This window comes from Panthera pardus, unplaced genomic scaffold (assembly GCF_024362965.1).
Source record: "Panthera pardus isolate Hobbes unplaced genomic scaffold, ASM2436296v1 HiC_scaffold_21, whole genome shotgun sequence".
Taxonomy (NCBI): domain Eukaryota; kingdom Metazoa; phylum Chordata; class Mammalia; order Carnivora; family Felidae; genus Panthera; species Panthera pardus.
In genome coordinates, this window is record NW_026526777.1 from 27,536,246 (window position 1) to 27,554,075 (window position 17,830).

Below are 17,830 nucleotides of genomic sequence, written 5' to 3' on the forward strand. Positions count from 1 at the left end.
CCCATCCTATCGGCTACGTGGGAAATCCCCCAGAGAACCACTGCTTTCAAGAATAATAATAGTCCCACTAATAATAATAAATAGTAACTAACACATTGTTAGCTGATGTGGTGCCAGGCATTAAGCTAAATGTATTATTATGCCCATTCTCCAAATGAGAAAACTGAGGCTTAGTGAGGATAAGTAACCGACCTAGGGCCTCATAACTCTAAGTGATGAAGCCCTCTGCCTGGCTCCCTGCCTTGTATGGAAAGGACGAAAGATCAAGGATCTAGACATCTTCCACTGTCACATCAGCCCTTAGCCACCTCAAGAGGCAAGATCACAAGGGGTAGAAATCTGGACCAGGAAATTTGATGTGGTTAGAAGGGGACAGTGACCTGTCAGAGCCAGGGGAGGTACAGACGGAGGCTCTGGACAATGCGTGTGTATATGTGTGTGTACACGTGTGTGTGTGTGCATCCAGGTGATCACTCAGCTGAAGGCAATGTGATTATACATAGAAGACATTACATGTATATTAAATGAATATTTCCTGGCTCTCGAAGACAAGGCAGGCAGGCTGCTGAAGTCCAATATGGTTTACTCCACTCTGCCATCTGTCACCTTAAGCAAGTCACTTCCTTCTCTCTACTTCTCAGTTTCTCCTCTTTAAAATGAGGCAGTTGGTCTAAGATCCTTCCCAGCTCTGATCGTCTATGCATCTATGGCTTCACTGGAGTTAGCAGGTGTGGGGGAGGGGGAGGGTTGAGGTTGTCAGAGGTCAGAAGTCAAGCTCTTGGCTACCAACCTCCCCAGCCAAGAACCAAGCCTTGGCAAGGACAGCCAGCAAGAGCAAAGCAAAAGAACACAAGTCAGGAGGCTTGTCTCTGTTGGCTCCATGTGGCAGGGAACAAGGCCATGATCATGCCAACACCCACTCCCAGGGCTATAGGCACTGGTGCCAGGCGTGCCCGCCAACGAGTGGATGGAATGTTCCTAAATTCACGCCTCTAAGAGCGAGGCTGTCTGCCTCAGAATAAGCAAACCACCAGACGGCTTGATGCAGCTCACCATTCCTGCAACAGCCCTTTTGAAGGTCAAGGTGTCCGGCCTCCTGTCTCAATTCGTTTACAATTCCGTTCCCCCCTGAATGACATCTTGACTCATCCCAGTGGGTACCACCAGCATCCAAAGGATCAGGAATTTACCCCAGGTCACAGAGCATGACATGGAGGCTATGATGTTCAGGTCAGCCCAGAGAAAGAAAAATGGCCTGAACTCTCATTCTGTGCCATAGAAGGGACTTGCTTTGATGACATGGGCTCCATTGTTTAGCTCAGCTAATCAGTAAGTAGGTAATGAACAGCTACGTGTGCACTTGCTGAATACCTACTATATACCCACCGTAAGGAAGGGTTGTTCACCAAGGTTTTCCAAGGCTTGAGTCTGAGGTAGTAGACATTAATGGAGGAGACCATCCACCAACTTTGGAGTTGGCCAGGCTAGGTTCTAATCCTGCCTCCACCTTCTATTAGTACTATTAACGAATTTCTTAACCATTCTTAACAAATTTCAGACTCCTGGTCTGAAAACTGAGGGAATACCTACTTCATAGCATTATCGTAGGGACCAAAGAGTTCATGTGTATAAAGCATTTATCACAGTGCCTGACAAACAGGAAAGTCCTAAATGGTGATGTAGTTGTTGATGATGACCTAGTAAGGATAGTCACGTTGTCCCCTTGAGTCAATCCTACTTTGGACCCAGATTACTTCCCCTGACCAGCCAACGCCTACCAGGTGGCACTAGATGGAGAATGCAGCTGCCTCTGGGTTCAGGAATCCAAGAAAACACTGCCCCTCGCCCCTGGACCAGGAAGTATGAGAGCCTCACTAGCCAACGAAGGGAACAGTCTCTTTTGATAATCTGGTTACAGTCAAGAAATATGAAGAACAGGCAACTGGAGACTTAGGAAGCCAGACACAGAGTTGGGAAAGCAGCCTTATTGAAAGACAGGGGTGGGGAGTCCAGTCCAGTCTGGGAAGAGCAGGTGCCTGAGTTCCTGTCCCAGTCTGGCCCTCTGACCCGCGTCCCAAGGCCTCAACTTCCCCATCTATGAATCATCTATAGACCAAGGGGAGCCGTGGCTAGCAATCTGAAGTCAGGGCTATGTCTCCGCTGTGGAGGGAGGACATGTGAGTTAGCCAATGTCTGGCTACAGGAACTCCATCAATGGTCTGAGAGGGTCAAGGCCGGCACTTGAGGAATGAAAACAGCCTGCTGAGGAAAAGTCCCTGGGCCTGGGAACCAAGCCCACCCAACCCCACCCCTACCACCCGGAAGCCATCTGCTTTCAGCTGCAGAAAAGCAAACCGGGTCCTGCCTTGGGCTGGCCCAAGCCCCCACGGAGAGGGGAATGCAGACAGGCAATATGGCCCAGGGAAAACGCTCCAGGCACCAGGGCCAGAGGGCAGAACGCAGTGTTCCCACAGCCCGCAATTCAGGGAATGCAACAGATGGATCTGCCCCAACTCCAGGGAAACATTTGGTTCCTTGTCTCACACCGACTCGCTGGAGAGGATGGTGAGGAGGGCCTGGCGATAGGCAAACAAAAAAAGAAGGTCGGGAAGGTCAGGGAAGCCAAGCCAGGAAGCTAAGCACAAACTTCCTAAGACCCTTCCAGAGGCTTTGAGCGCTGGGTAACAAAATGCCAAAGCTGGAAGGGACCTTCCAGAACACTGAATCCATCCCTTTGTTTTACAGATCAGGAAACTGAGGCCCCCAGAGAAGTCAGCATTGCACAGTAGAAAGAAACTGCGGAGAGAGACAGGAACTAATTATTTAAAGACGGTGTGGTTTGATCCAGGTTCCTTAACTCCTCTGAGCCTCAGAGAAGTTTCCCCTTTGTAAAACAGGGATTCTGTCGCTACTCCATATACTTGGGAGAAATGAGTGGGGTAATGCACATAGGCCATTTAGCACTGTGGCCAGCACAGAGGAGAGACGCAGTAAATGTTGGCTTCCATTTCGCAAGGTCATATAGGAATCGACAGCAGAGCTAGGACTAGAATACAAATGTCCTGACTCTCCACTCGATGAGTTACACCACATTCCTCATCCCAGCTAAAGGAAAGAGTCAAAGACAAGATATGCCTATAATGTGCTATTAGGGTGGGGTAGGGTGGGGGTGAAGTGATGTTAGAAGGGATTTTCTCATGGCCAAAGCATGGGAATGTATTACCAAGGGTTCCATTTTGGGAGCTTATTTAAGTGTGTGCTTGGGATGGATTAAAGGCTGGGAGTGAACTAAATGTCATCTCAATGACCTGTTCAGCCCGCAGATGCTAGAATTTGACTTACCCAGAGCACGGCTGGTTGCACCCCTCCTTAACTCCCCGCCTCCAAAAGAAAAGAAACAAATATGCATTCACTCATTCATTCATTCATTCATTCATCTATTGAGTATATGGCATGCCCAGAGTAACAGGTTTTCTAATTAGCATTTTGTTATGAGAAAACAGTTTCCAAGATATCAAATGAATAAAAGGTCACGCAATTAGCAAGCAGCAGAGTTAGGACTCAATGCCATATCTGTCTGCCCTTTGCCCCATGCCATCCACATCTCCGGTCTTCCGATGAGGAGAAAAGAATTAAGATCGTGCCAAGGCCTGATAACCTCAGTGGTGGACATGGACAGAAAGAAGGTCTTGGGACAACTTCTGGCTGGCCACTTCCTGAGGACAGAAGTAGCCCTTGGAGGCTGCTCTGTGACCTCAATCCTGGAGCTGCTCAGCATTCTCTGGGGGCCCCCCTGGGTAGGAATCTCTGTCTAGGACTCCACGGCTCCCTCAACAGGGCCCCTCCCTGCAACATCCTCACCACCTGGGAGCTCTCCTGGTCTGCCATATTCACATCTCTGTCCTGAGTACCGAGGGGCAAGCAAAGAAGGAAATTCAGAGCCTGAGGACAAAGACACAGTCCCTGTCCGATGGAGAGACATATTCTTGTGTCCTCAAGGAGCCCCCCACTCATTAGGGAAGATGCAGCCCTCTCCCCAGAGAACTCCCAGGATGACAGAGCAAAAGAAAAAAAAACACTACTGCTGCTTCCAGGAAGCTCCCAGTCTGATGGGGGAGACATGGACAGAAGGCAGGTTCAATAGTGATAACGGAGCTAAAGTTTATTGAGTATATACTAAGTGCCAAGCACTTTATAAATATGAACTCATTTAATCTATACAACAACTCTATGAGACAGGTCCTATTTTTATCCTTATTAAAAGATTTAAAAAGTAGAGGCACAGAAAGGTCAAGCCACTTACATAAGATCACCAAGCTAAAAAGTGACAATGCCAGAATTAAAACCCAGGTAGTCTGGCTCAGGGGTCTCTCAAAAAGACCAAGAAAAAGCAAGCAGTCCAGTTGCCGTGGATTCCAGGTAACTGATGATAGTGGATATGGTCTGAGAAGGCTGCCTGAGGAGCATAGTGTCTCAGGTCTTGCTTGGAACTGAGGACCCGGGGATAAGGTTCCAGAAAGCCCTGGAGCAGAGAGCAGGCCTGCTGAGATCTGGATGGGAGAGCCAGGCTGGGGGCAGTAGATGTAGAACCCCTGGAGGAGGAAGACCAGGAGCACTTGTGAAGAGTTTAGATGAAGCACCTGCGAAAGGCCAGTGAGCCTGCCATGGAGGGAGCTGGCTGGGACAGAGGAGCCCCAAAGCAGAGAGGAATTTGCTTGGGGAAGAGCACAAGGAAATATCCGATGTGAAACTTTCCATGGGGAAGGTTCTTCAGCACCAAGCCTGGGGGTGAGACTGGGGATGGGGAGTTGGAGAGGAGGCAAGCAGCTTGTCAATGGCTCAGCCATGCACTCCCCCCACCCCACCCCCAGGCCCAACAGGGCTCCCCAGCACAGCTCTCTTTAGTGCACCCATCTCAAATACTCTAACTAGTTGATTATTGACTAACATACTAATCATGAGTTGGGCTTTGGCATGAGACAGCTCTGTTTGTGGTCCTAGCTTTACAGTTTACCAACTGCCTACCCTCTCTGGGCTCTGGATGCTCATCTGCAAAATGCTGATGATAGTAATTATCTTACAGAAATTGTTGTGAGGGTTAAATGAGTTACAGTTATCTAGCACTTAGCACAGATCTTGGCAGAAAGGACTCAATAAGTAATGATCCATGGGTCATTTAAAAGTTTAATTGCCAATTATTTGGGGATTTTCTAGAGGTCTCTGTTATTGGTTTCCAGTTTGATTCCATTGTGGTCAGAGCACATGCTCTTTCTGGAATAAGTATTTTTAAATCTATTGAGACTTTTTTTAGTAGCTCAGCATATGATCTACCTTGGTCAGTGTCCCATGTGCCACCTATTGTTGGGTGAAAAACCCTACAAACATCAGCTGGCAAACTGATGGAATGAGTAGTCTTCTGTTTCTTCATTGATTTTACCTACTTATTCTGTGAATTACCAAGAGAGGATTTTTGAAATCTCTAACTAAAATCTTGGATGTATTGGGGCGCCTGGGTGGCTCAGTCAGTTGAGCGTCCGGCTTCGGCTCAGGTCATGATCTTACAGTTTGTGGGTTCGAGCCGCTCATCAGGCTCTGTGCTGACAGCTCAGAGCCTGGAGCCTGCTTCGAATTCTGTGTCTCCCTCTCTCTCTGCTCTTCCCCTGCTCATGTTCTGTCTCTCTCCATCCTTCAAAATTAATAAAAACATTACAATCTTGGATTTATCTATTTCTCCTTAAGTTTTGTCATTTTTGCTTCATCTATTTTGAAGGTCTATTATTAGGTACATAGACATTCAAAAATTAATATGTCTTATTGATGAATTGACCCCTTTATCATTATGTAGTATCTCTCTTTATCCCTAGTAATATTTCTTGTTCTGAAATTTGTTTTCTGATACTAATATAGCCACTCCACATTTCTTTTTTTTTTTTAAGATTTTTTTATTTTTTAAGTAATCTCTACACCCAACATGGGGCTCAAACTCACAATCCCAAGATCAAGAGTCACATGCTCCACCAACTCAGCCAGCCAGGATCCCTCAAATTTCCTATGATTAGTGTTTGCATGGTAGGTATGTTTCCATCATTTTACTCTCAACCTGTGTCTTTATGTGTCAAGTTAATTTCTTGCAGACAGCCTATAGTTGGATATTGCTGTTTATTCAGTCATACTATTTACATTTAATGCAGTGATACAGTTGGGAGTAAATCTACCATTTCATAAATTGTTTTCAATTTGTCCCATCTGCTCTTTGTTCCTCTTTGCCTCTTTTCCTGTCTTCTTTTAGATTAACCGAGTATTTTTTTCACATTCCAATTTATCTCTAGTATTCGCTTCTTAGCTTCATTTTAGTTTTTAGAAGCTCCTCTAGTGTTAACAATATGCATCTTTAACTTTTCCGTCTACTCTCAAATAATATTATGCTATTTAACATATAATGCAGAAACCTTATAACAGTATATTTCCCACCTCCCATTCTCTGTACTGTTGTTCTCATAATTCTGTTTTTATATTATATACCCTACAACACATTGTTACTATTTTTGCCTTAAATAGGCAACTATCTTTTAAATAAAATTTTAAATGGGGGGGCGGGGGTATTTGGAATCCTTTTTCTATTACCCCCATGTCCAGTACTTCTGATACTCTTCATTCCTTTATGCGGATTCAAGTTTCCATCTTGTATTGTTTTCCTTCTGCCTAAAGACCTTCCTTTCACATTTATTATAGTGACTATCTCCTGGTGATAAACTCTGCTAGCTATTCCCTACCTGAAAAAGTCTTTACTTCACCTTCATTCTTGAAAGATATTTTTGTTGGATATAGAAGTCTTGGTTTATAGTTTTTCTTTTAGCACTTTAAAGAGGTTGTTCTATTGTCTTCTGGTCTTCATAGTATCTGATGATAAATCAGTACTTTTTTTTTTTTTAACTTGGTTCCCCTATATATAACATGCCACTTTTTCTCTGGCTGCTTTTAAATTTTTCTCTTTACCACTGGTTTTTGGAAATTGGATTATGATATGCCTTGGTGTGGTTTTTTGTGTTTATTCTTGGGGGGGTTATTAAATGATTTATATTTATGGGTTTATAGTTTTCATCAAATTTGGAAATCTCTTTTTTTTTTTTTTTTTTTTTTTTGAGAGACAGAGAAACAGAGTACACAGGGGGAGGGGCAGAGAGAGAAGGAGACAGAATCCAAAGCAGGCTCCAGGCTCTGAGCTGTCAGCACAGAGCCCGATGTGGGGCTCAAACTCACAAATCATGAGATCATGACCTGAGCCGAAGTCGGACGCTTAGCCAACTGAGCCACCCAGGCGCCCCTGGAAATCTCTTTTTAAGTAGGCTCCACGCCTAGCCCAATGCAGGGCTTGAACTCACAGCTATGAGATCAAGACCTGGGCTGAGATCAAGAGTCGGGTGCTTAACCAACTGAGCCACCCAGGTGCCCCAAATTTGGAGATGTATAGCCATTATTTCTTCCAACATTTTTCTGCCCCTTTCTGGGACTTCAATTACATATATGTTAGTCCACTTGATGTTTTCCCACAGGTCAGTGAAATGTGGTTCACGTTATTTTCTCTGTCTTTCATTCTGGATATTTCTATTGCTTTGTATTCAGATTCAGTGAACTTTTTTCTGCAGTGTCTAATCTGTTATTGATATGCAATGGACTGAATGTTTGTATTCCCACCAAAATTCATATATTGAAGTCCTTGCCCCCAGTGTGGTGGTATTTGGAGATGGGGCTTTGGGGAGGCAATTAGGTCATGAGGGTGAGAGCCTGGTCTGATGAGATTAGGAGCCCTTATAAAAAGAGCTTGACATCTCTCTCTCTGTGTGTACACATGCACTGAAGAAAGACCATGTGAACACACAGAAAGAAGGCAGCCATTTCCAAGCCAAGAAGAGAGCTCTCACCAGAACCCAACTGTGCTGGTCGGTACCCTGACCTCAGACGTGCAGCCTTCAGAACTGTGAGAAAATAAATGTCTGCTGTTTAAGCCCTCCTGTCTATGGTATTTTGTCATGGCAACAAAGCAGACTAATATATAATCCTATCCAGTGGAACTATAATCCTTTTTTATATCTTCTAATTCTCTCTTCATTATGTTCATGTTTTTCTTTAAATCCTTAAACATATTGAGCATATCTATAATAGCTCTTTTAATGGCCCTGCCTGCTAATTCTATCTTCCCTATCATTCCTGAATCTATTTCAATTGACTGATTTCTGTTTGTGGGTCACAATGAAATAAAATCTTCAGAGAAGACAAGAGTAATGGGATCAATACGACGGGGAGAGTTCCCAAGTCCCCACAGTTAACAGGTGGCAAAACAACTTGCTGTTGGCAGGGAAGACATTATTCATGGCCCCCATCTTAAAAGATAGAAAAATGAAGCCCAGGGCAGGGAAGAGACTTGCCTCAAACCACACAGCTTGGGACTTGGCAGAAGAGATCCTATCCCCCACACCCAGCCACCTGACTTTTCTATCCCAGAAGACTCCCTTTCTATCAGTCTAGAGCCTGGGCCACTCCTGCGGAAACCTAGGAAAAGCTGGATGTCTGAGTTCCAGAGAGGGGAATGCAGGGAGGGTCTTCTAGCACATTCTGGGAAGGGGTGGCTGTTGGGAGAGGTATTGGGGAGGAGAAGACAGAGCCAGAAGAAAAGCAAAGGCATCTCCACCCAGGCAGCAGCTGCTCCCAAATATGTCACAACTTGTCAAAGAGGCAGAAATAGAAGCTGTCTATGGAGTGGAAGGGGGTGGGGCAGCTTCTGAACCCACAGTGAGGGCAGAAGCTTCTGAATCCACAAGGAAGACAGAATGGGGTGGGGTTAGAAAGGAAGGGGACCGGGTGGGGGGCTAAGTCCGGGGGCGAGTATGACAAATACATGCCAGGCGGTTCTAGGTGGGCCGAAATGAGTCCCGAGAACCATCTGGTTGCACTTCAGTGAGACTGAGTATGGGAGCAGAAGTGGAGATGGGAAAAGGACAAAACATCCAAAGAAACCTGCCCTCTCCGATCCTACAGGTCCATTCTTTAGGGCCAGGCCCGCTTCAAACGAGTCTCCAAACAGTCCGACTCTGACCCTATGAGCACTTCCTCCAGACCCACGTGCTGAGTCAGAAAAAGAATGTTACCTCTCAAAGGGCTACTTGGGTCATTCATATCAGCATCTTGATTTGCAAACAGGGAAAATGAGACCCAGAGAGGAGAAACAACACCAACGTGCCCCGACTCCTTATCCGGGGTTCCTTCTTCCACATGCCCTTCGTTTCCTCACAGTATTTGTCTTAATCCAGAGCTAAGGCCCAGCTCACACAGGAACACGGAATACGCATAAGAAATCCTCAGCCGTATTTCTAAAGGCGCCCAGGTTCACACTGGCACACACTCTGCTGAAATCTGGTCTGGTTATTTTTAAACCTAGCTCTGTGCTTTGTGTCCACCAATCACCTCTCCGTGACCCCCACTCCCTGGGGACCCATTCCCTTCCGCCTCCAGGCCCACACCTTCCCCCACCCCAAGGCCAGAGATTCTTGATGAATGAGCCTGGCTCTGAGCTCCAGATTCCAGGCAGGGACGGATTTCCCAGTGGTTATCTGATGCTCAGTCCTCAATGGAAACAATGTGTGGCCTCCGGAGGCCTAGCGCCCCCCCACCCCCGACACCCCTCACCCCTCAGCTGGGGCTCCCATCTGCCTCGAGACCTCTCCTTTTGTCTCAAACCCTCAGGCTTCCTTCGGTCTCTCCAGCCTAGTGTCTCTCACCCGTCTCTCCTATCTTCTGTTCATCTCTCCACATCTCCCTGACTCTCCATTTGAAGCCTAAAGCAGCTCCGGTCCCTTCACTGCCTCCTACCCGGAAAGCAGGTACTCACTTGAAGCATGTTCCTCACCTGTCAGGCTCAGGGAGGGAGACGAGGCACTGGGATTCAGCCCCAAGGCCTAAGATCAGGCCCCCTTCACACTTCTGACACTAGTGCTCTGTGCACCCTTGGCAAGTCACATCCCCACCTCTGGGCCTCAGTTTCCCAGTGTGTAGAAGGAAGAAGGTGGACTAGCTAATCCTTAGGCTACCTCCCAGCTCTGATATTCTAGGATTCTGTGATCGGTTCTCACCCTGCTTGCCAGGCTACTGCTCCCCCAATAATCAAGCTGATTTGGATGCCACGTGCATGCATCTAGGTCCTTGAAATGTACACACATTTCTGCCACCCAAGCCCTACCTAGTTCCCATCCATAACACCCAGAGACCCAGGCTAAGAAAACAAAAGAGGGGGGCTTGTACGGAGAAGCCAGAGGCTCCTGCCCTTCCAGACTCTTCTCCTTCTTGCTCCTCTACTTCCAGAATCGAGGCTCCAGAATGGGAAACTTGCTTTGATGTTGGCCAAACAACATGGCAGCCCAGGTCAGCCCACCTGCGAGGTCAGCAGGGACTGGAAGAGGCTAGGAGCCAGAGAGTAAGGCTGAGTATGTAGAGCAGAGTGGGGAGGAAGGGCCCGCAAGGCAGGTGAAGGGGATTTCTGGGCATTTTGAAATCCAACCACTACCATGCAAATGAGATCAGCCCAGCAGGCAAACAGACAGAATTGAGTTGAGACAGACAGGGTGGGGACACAAACAGCTTGGCCCTGGAGCCCCCACCAGGGATAAGGGCTTCCTCCGGAGGGAGCAGGGGACGGCTAGAGGAGGCTACAGTCGGGGCAGGGGGCCCTGAGTGCCCAAGCCAGCAGGGATGGGGATTAGGGCCCGACGCCCTGCTGTCAGGTTAGAGGTGATGGATCACCGCTGGTGGTGGAGCACAAAGGCTGTTCTGTGCTTGGCACCAATGTGTTCCCATCCATCAGAGGGCAGCCTGCATGGGGTGGGTGAGTGTGCAGGGGAGGAAGGCCAAGCCCCTAGATGCGGCTGTTCCACAGCTCGGCTAGGAAAGAGGAGCAGGGTGGATAGAGGGCCAACCCCCCATCAGGGTTTTGAGGCCAGAGATACCTGGGCCACCCTATCTTCTCGGGCCTGGGAGGGTCTGTGCCCCACAGCTGAGCCCTGACGTGGTCCTCGGCGCTTACTTGGGCAGACGTACGCAAGCACGACTACAGACAGGGATGCGCTGAGACCCGGACGCACAAGATCACTCTAGCCCTGCAGCCCCACCCTCACATTTGGTTAGAAGCAAACGTTACATGCACAAAGCCAAACTCCCATCAATCCCATAGGTGCTCCCATAGGCTCCTATTCAGTGCCCTCACCCAGGTCCCGTCCCAGCCCCAGGGACTGACACAGAGTGGGCTCCTAGGGAACCGGGTTCAGCCGATGAAGGGGGGAATTTAATAAATTCTTTCTCTGGATTACAGGATAGTACTCCTTTACCACCTACCGCTTCCCACCTTGGTTAGATAACTTTGTGCGCTCATCTTACCCAGCTGTGTCTATTTGCAGGCACAAAGACCGCATCGTCTTCACATCAGTGACCCCAATGCCCAGCGCGAGACGTGCAATACAGGTTTCTTGATCAAAAGAGTTGAGTGAATAAATATATAGGCACCTGGGGTGAGACCAGGTTTTCCCTCTCCCGTTCTTGCTCTTCTGGTCCCCTGGAGGCAATAATGGCCAAGGCAATAGACTGAGAGAGAGAGAGAGAGAGAGAGAGAGGGGCCAGGAGTGGAGGACAGGACAAAGCAAGGAAAGGGACTAACATTGATTGGGTGTTGCCATGTACCGGGTGCCCTTTCATTAATACAACCATCATCCTCCTATCTCACACACACACACACACACACACACACACACCTTGGCCAGCCGAAACATGCATCCTCTCCTGGTGGAATCCATCCTCCTGCCTGAGTGGATTGCTCAGGCCTCCAGCACCCCACTCCTGGGTTACTGCCATGGTTTTCTATGCGGTCCCTTTGCCTCAGCTTTCAAGTCCCTCCACGCTCAGCTGGGCCTCCTCTCATCTCTACACACTTGTCCAATCACCCACTTACTGGACCCTGCGTGCCATACAAACCCTCCACCCGGTGCCCCCTTCCTCTCTTCTCATTTAATTCTTACCTGTTCCCCAAGACCCAGCACAAACCCTCCTCCTCCTCAAGCCTTCCACAGAGACCCAGACTTGGTGATTCTGACTTTCTATAAACTCCTGAAACACTCAGTTGATGAGCCCACTCACTGGCAATCGATCACGGCCCCTGTGTTTACTGCTGAATTAAAATAGCTCTCTCTCACATTATAATTTAACATTCACGTTTCAGTGTCCATGTTTGCCAACCAGATAGTAAGATCCTGGAAATCAGAACAAGCCCAGCTCTCCTGCTTCCATTTTTAGAGGACGCGAACACACTGTTTAGGGGCAAGGCAGATTGGATCCCAAAAGGACAAAATGATGCAATTTTTTGGTTTCCACGGTAACTTCCACATCCTTCTTTTCCCAAGGCTCATAGGACTGAAGTGTAAACTGAGGCCAGGTTTTTCTTTGCTTGGAAGGATGTGGGTTAGAAATAGCAATTCTTCCTCAACCCAGCTGGTCGGGGTCAAAAGCAGGGTTTAGAACCCATAGCCCCCAGGCTGCCACACTGGTAAGGCCAAGAACCCAGTTAAGACCCCATTGCTTTCCTCAACATGTGTGGGGTTTTTTCTTGTCTAGCTACGACCCCTCCTCATCTCTGTTCCCTACCCCAGACAGACACCGGCATTTTCCCGGCTCCTCACCGTAGACCACGAGCGACAGGACATCCAGGTCCGTCAAGCTCCAGCTGGATCTCACCTCCCCTGAGAAACCCTCTCTGAGTCCCAGCACCATACTTCCTCCTTTTACTGTCCTTGCCACTGATTGAAACTTATAACACCAATCTCAAACGTCAAGTGGAGGATGGATCAGACTTAGTCCACGGGTTCCTAGAGGAAAAATGGGGACCAAAGAATAAAAGAGGGAACCGATGGCAGTTCAAAACCCAGAAGGCCTCCCTGTGGCCAGAGCTGTACCTCAGTGGGACGGGTTGCCTTGTGAGGTCAGTAGCAGCTGGACAATGGCCACCTGTGAAGGGGACTGAGGCATCATGGGTTGGGTGGAACCAGATGACCACAGGGGTCTACGAATGGTAAAGTCCTCAAGGGCAGAGACCCTGCCTAGGGCTTCCCTGTGACCAACCCCTCAGCCCGAAGACTGAGCTTGTTCTCTGCTGGTCTCTCAGGCCTGCCCACAGCATTGGGAGCATTGGTCCTCTCAGGCCCCAAACTCTGCTGAGGGGTGACCATGGACTGAGAAGCTGGAAGGTTAAGTAGTCCCTCCTCCCCCTGACATTTGAGACCTACATGCTACGTGTAAAACTGATGGCTTAGGAAGATGCGGAACCGAGCCAGGTGGTCAAGGAGAAGGGAGAGTCAAAGTGAGTCTGGAGGGTTCTGCTTTCTCTCCCTCCCACTCCACCCACTCAGGAAAAGCTTGGGGTCCCAAGGGGGCAGGAAACAGAGTTGAAGAGGCGACACAGAAGGACAGATAAACGATCCAGAGAGAGAGAGAGGGAAGAGACCAAGGGTTTAATAGATCTTGACCTTGTCACGGAGGGAAAGGTGTAGCCTATTAGTTCTAATTCTTGCTCTGCCCCTGACCAACTGAGTTAAAAGGAAAACCTCTACTGACCCCTGCCAAAAAGACCAAAAAAATTCATCTCGCCTCAATTTCCCCCGTCACAGGAGACCTGAGCGACATAAGATGTCAAGGCTGCTTTGAAACCCCAGAAGTTGAAGCCATTTGACCCTCCAGGTTTCAATCCTTCTTACCCCTGGACACTGAGCCCACACACATGCCCCAAATTTGAAGCAGTCTCATGCTTCTGACTGATGGAGCCTGGTTAAGGTGCTGTCAGGAAGCCGGGGGATGGATACTTTGATTTCTTAAGGCCTCTTCCAGCCTGAACCCTGCCTTTCCTTGTTCCCTCCCCTCAACAACCACCCCCCCCCCACACACACACACACATCTTTGGGACTAGCAAGGAGACAGCAGGCAGGCCGCCCGGCTAGGAGTAATTGAAAGGAGCAGATGAGAGGAGAATGTGTGTCCTCCCCCACCTCCCCTGCCCCACGGGGGCTGCTGAGAAATGAAAACTAATCAAATTACACCGACGGCCTCCCTCCCCGTGCACAGGAGCCGGCCCAGGCTGGGGCAAGCGGGCTGGGTGGGGTGGGGGCTGGGGGGAGAGGGAAGGGGAATCACATCTAATCCACTGTAAACGTCTTGATGTGCAGCGACAGCTTAGGGGGGGCTCAGGTTTCTGCGGCATTGGCTATATTTATCTCTGGTTCCATGCCAGCGGGGAGGGTTTAAATGGCACCCAGCAGTTGGCGTGAGGGGCTGCAGGAGCTTGGGGGCCAGTGGCAGGAACAAGTCTCTTCCGACCCCATGGAGCTATATGAGACATCCCCCTACTTCTACCAGGAACCCCACTTCTATGACGGGGAGAACTACCTGCCCGTCCACCTCCAGGCCTTCGAGCCGCCAGGCTACGAGCGGACTGAGCTCAGCCTGAGCCCTGAGGCCCGAGGGCCCCTCGAAGACAAGGGGCTGGGGACCCCCGAGCACTGCCTGGGCCAGTGCCTGCCGTGGGCCTGCAAGGTGTGTAAGAGGAAGTCGGTGTCCGTGGACCGGCGGCGTGCGGCCACACTGAGGGAGAAGCGCAGGCTCAAGAAGGTGAATGAGGCCTTTGAGGCTCTGAAGAGGAGCACCCTGCTCAACCCCAACCAGCGGCTGCCCAAGGTGGAGATCCTACGCAGCGCCATCCAGTACATCGAGCGCCTACAGGCCCTGCTCAGCTCCCTCAACCAGGAAGAGCGTGACCTCCGGTACCGGGGCGGGGGCGGGCCCCAGCCAGGGGTAAGTGAGCGTCCCCCCCACCAGCCGCCCCAGGGGGAGGGGGCGCAGGAGGCCCCTGGACGGCTTCGGGACCCCAGTGTGGGGTTCAGTCAGAGGGTTGGAGCAGGTGGGGTCTTGGGGGCTGCAGGACCCCCTCCTTCCTCACAGCTGGGCGGTCAAGTTGACCTCCTGTGTCCCTCTGTCCTTTCAGGCCAAGCTAAAGGCCACAGGGAGAAGCAGAGGTGGAGGGGGGTGGCAGAGAACAGAAGGACGGGCGGATCCAAGAGCAAGTCCAGAGTCAGCCTGGGTGGGAGTGAGAATTAATCCCAGCGCCTAGGGATGGGGTCCAAAAGGCAAGGCCAAGCGTCGCTTTGCCCCACCACCCCATCTTGAGTGTGGCTGAGCAGAGGCAACACCTACCCAGGGTCTCTCGAGAACCCCAGCGGGCCTGCACCTGCTTCCTTCACCTTATCCTTCACCCTTATCGTAAGGTCAGGAAAACCAGGAACCCTTTTAAACCGGGTGTCCTGTGAGGACAGAATCGCCACCCAGAATGGAGGACAAGAAAGGCCTGGAAGTAGGGGCTCTGTGGCCAGGCAGGGAGCGGGGGCATGAAAGTTGCTGATGGGGAAGACCCTGAGGCCAGGGGTGCCCCGGGCTGGAGGGCTGCAGCCTGTGGCCCACCCTCCAGCCCCACAAGGGGAGCTTTTGCCCATTGGAACTGGACAGAGAGACACCATCAAGAATGGCTGTGCTCTGACCTTGGGCCTTCTTCACCCCGTCTTGCAGGTGCCCAGTGAATGCAGCTCCCACAGCGCCTCCTGCAGTCCAGAGTGGGGCAGCACATTGGAGTTTGGTCCCAACACAGGGGGTAAGTGAGACCCGGACCCTCATAACCTTGGCTTGACCCCATCAGCCCGTCTCTAGGCCCACTTGTCTCCTTTTACCTTGCTTCTTGCTCCAGTCCTCTTGCCTTCGGCTTCTCCAGGGAACTGCTGAACCCGGGGTTCCAAATGGTGGGCCGCGAGGCCCTGTGCCTCCCTGAGACCTTGACCAGCTAAGGAGTGGTCTAGGCCTCCTGCAGCTCCCCGACCAAAGCCTGGTGCCTGACCTTCTCCACGGAGAGGGGAATGTCCCTGCCCCAGGGGTCCCTGGGAAGTGCCGAGTCAGTGCTGCAGAACTGGGCCAGCAAAGGACAGTTCCAGTCTCCCAGGATACACCGTCCTGGCTCCATCTCAGAGTAGCTGCTTTCAAATCCTAACCCCACTAGGGGAGCTCAGAGAGAAGGCACATGCGTTCAGTGTTCACACACACATGCGCACGCGCGCACACACACACACACACACACACACGCGCGCGCACACACACACATATGCTTGGCACTGGGAAAGGCATGGGCTAGTGGGTAGGATTCTTGAGTTTTGCGCACTCATCTGTCCTGGGAAACCTGTGCCACCCCCAAAGACCTTGTTCCCTGTCCTGGGTCTTGAAACCCCCTTCATCACACAGGTGACATCCTCCCCCCTTCTCCTTACAGATCACCTGCTCACGGCCGACCCCACGGACGCCCACAACTTGCACTCTCTCACCTCCATTGTGGACAGCATCACAGTGGAAGACGTCTCTGTGGCCTTCCCAGATGAAACCATGCCCAACTGAGATTGTCTGCCAGGCCGGGCGTCCATGAGAGCCCCCACGCTGGCCACAGATGCCACCGCCCCCGCAGCAGGGGCTTCCTCAGCCAGGCTGTCCTGATGCCAGAGGGCCAGTGCTGGGGCTATCAAATGCCAGCCTATCCCCTTCCTCATCCATGTAAGGTTAACTCGCCACCCAGAGAGGGAACGGATGCTCTCGTGTAGCTGACTCCTTACAGCAAGGAGCATGCCGTTTCCCGGGAAATAGAGCAGGGGACCAGAGTGCCCCTCGTGTATGCCCTGTCTCGGGGCAAACTCAGGAGCTTCCCTTTGTTCATAGTGCAGCCTCCAATTCCACCCCCTCAAAAGAAACGGTCTGAGAGACGATGACAGTGTCCTGACCAGGACAGGCTGTGTACATCTTCTGTTCTTGTCTTTTCCTGATGCCAGGGGCTGGGCTGGGCCTGCCCTGAATCGAGGGAGAGGAAAGGGAGAGGAGCAATCCTCTGTTCCCAAGTCCCTGGGGGGCCAAGCTTTTGCAGTGAATATTGGGAACCTTCCAGTGGTTTTATGTTTTGTGTTGTTTGTAAAGCCGCCATCTGACCAAGGTCTCCTGTGCACAAGTGGCCAGGGACAGGCAGGGAGGGGGGCAGGGGCTCTTGGGGGTGACTTCTTTTCTTAACTAAGCATTGTGTGGTTTTGCCATTGTTTTGTATTTTTTTTTTTTTTTTTTTGCTAACTTATTTGGATTTCTTTTTTAAAAAACGAATAAAGACTGGGTGCTAGAAGAATGTCTGTGATGATGTGGAGGGAGGGGGTGCCCGCCGCTCCTGCCCCTCCCCCTCCAGTGGTGCAGACACACCTCAGGGGGCAGGCCTGCTAAGGATCGGAGCTGATGGGGCTCCAAAAGCAGCTGGGGCACTACCTTGCTGCTGGTCACCAGGTACTGGGAGCCCCACTCTTTTTACCATTCTGAAGGGAGCGGGGTGTGGTCCACAGGCTGGGTGAGAGCCAGATCCACAAACACCTTGTGGGACAAGGAGGAAACCCTGGCAAACATTCTGTGTCACTCTTTCTTACGCACGGACACCGCAACGGTCTGTGTGCTCCATCTCAAACCCCAAGGGGTCCATCCCAACTAATGAGCATGCTCTGTGCCCAGCACTCATCCCACAGCCTGCAGGCAGGGTTGTAGGGTGGGAATTTGCAGGTTTTCCCCTCTCCCTGCTCCCTGCCTCTCCTCTGGTGCGACATTACCAGGAGCCCTGCAGGAAAGTGGGAGGGGATTAAATCAGCATGATTGGGGTCAGACACTGCCACTTCCTCGCAGGCAGGCCAAC

At 50.6% G+C, this 17,830-nt stretch overlaps 1 protein-coding gene across 1 annotated transcript; it reads left to right on the forward strand.

Moving 5' to 3' along the window:
* The first annotated feature begins 14,305 nt into the window (after nucleotides 1-14,305).
* On the forward strand, nucleotides 14,306-16,880 carry MYOG (myogenin). Its single transcript, XM_019432070.2, has 3 exons — nucleotides 14,306-14,877; nucleotides 15,646-15,727; nucleotides 16,394-16,880. The coding sequence occupies exons 1-3, from the start codon at nucleotides 14,332-14,334 to the stop codon at nucleotides 16,513-16,515; spliced, it is 750 nt and encodes a 249-aa protein (XP_019287615.1). The 5' UTR covers nucleotides 14,306-14,331; the 3' UTR covers nucleotides 16,516-16,880.
* The last annotated feature ends 950 nt before the right edge of the window (nucleotides 16,881-17,830 follow it).

What these genes read in the sequence shown, in the direction of transcription:
- MYOG (XM_019432070.2), top strand. Translation starts at nt 14,332, where the DNA reads ATGGCACCCAGCAGTTGGCGTGAGGGGCTGCAGGAGCTTGGGGGCCAG. An exon ending in GGGGCGGGCCCCAGCCAGGG is followed by an intron (nt 14,878 to 15,645) that starts GTAAGTGAGCGT and finishes CCCGTCTTGCAG; the next exon opens with GTGCCCAGTGAATGCAGCTC. An exon ending in GTTTGGTCCCAACACAGGGG is followed by an intron (nt 15,728 to 16,393) that starts GTAAGTGAGACC and finishes TTCTCCTTACAG; the next exon opens with ATCACCTGCTCACGGCCGAC.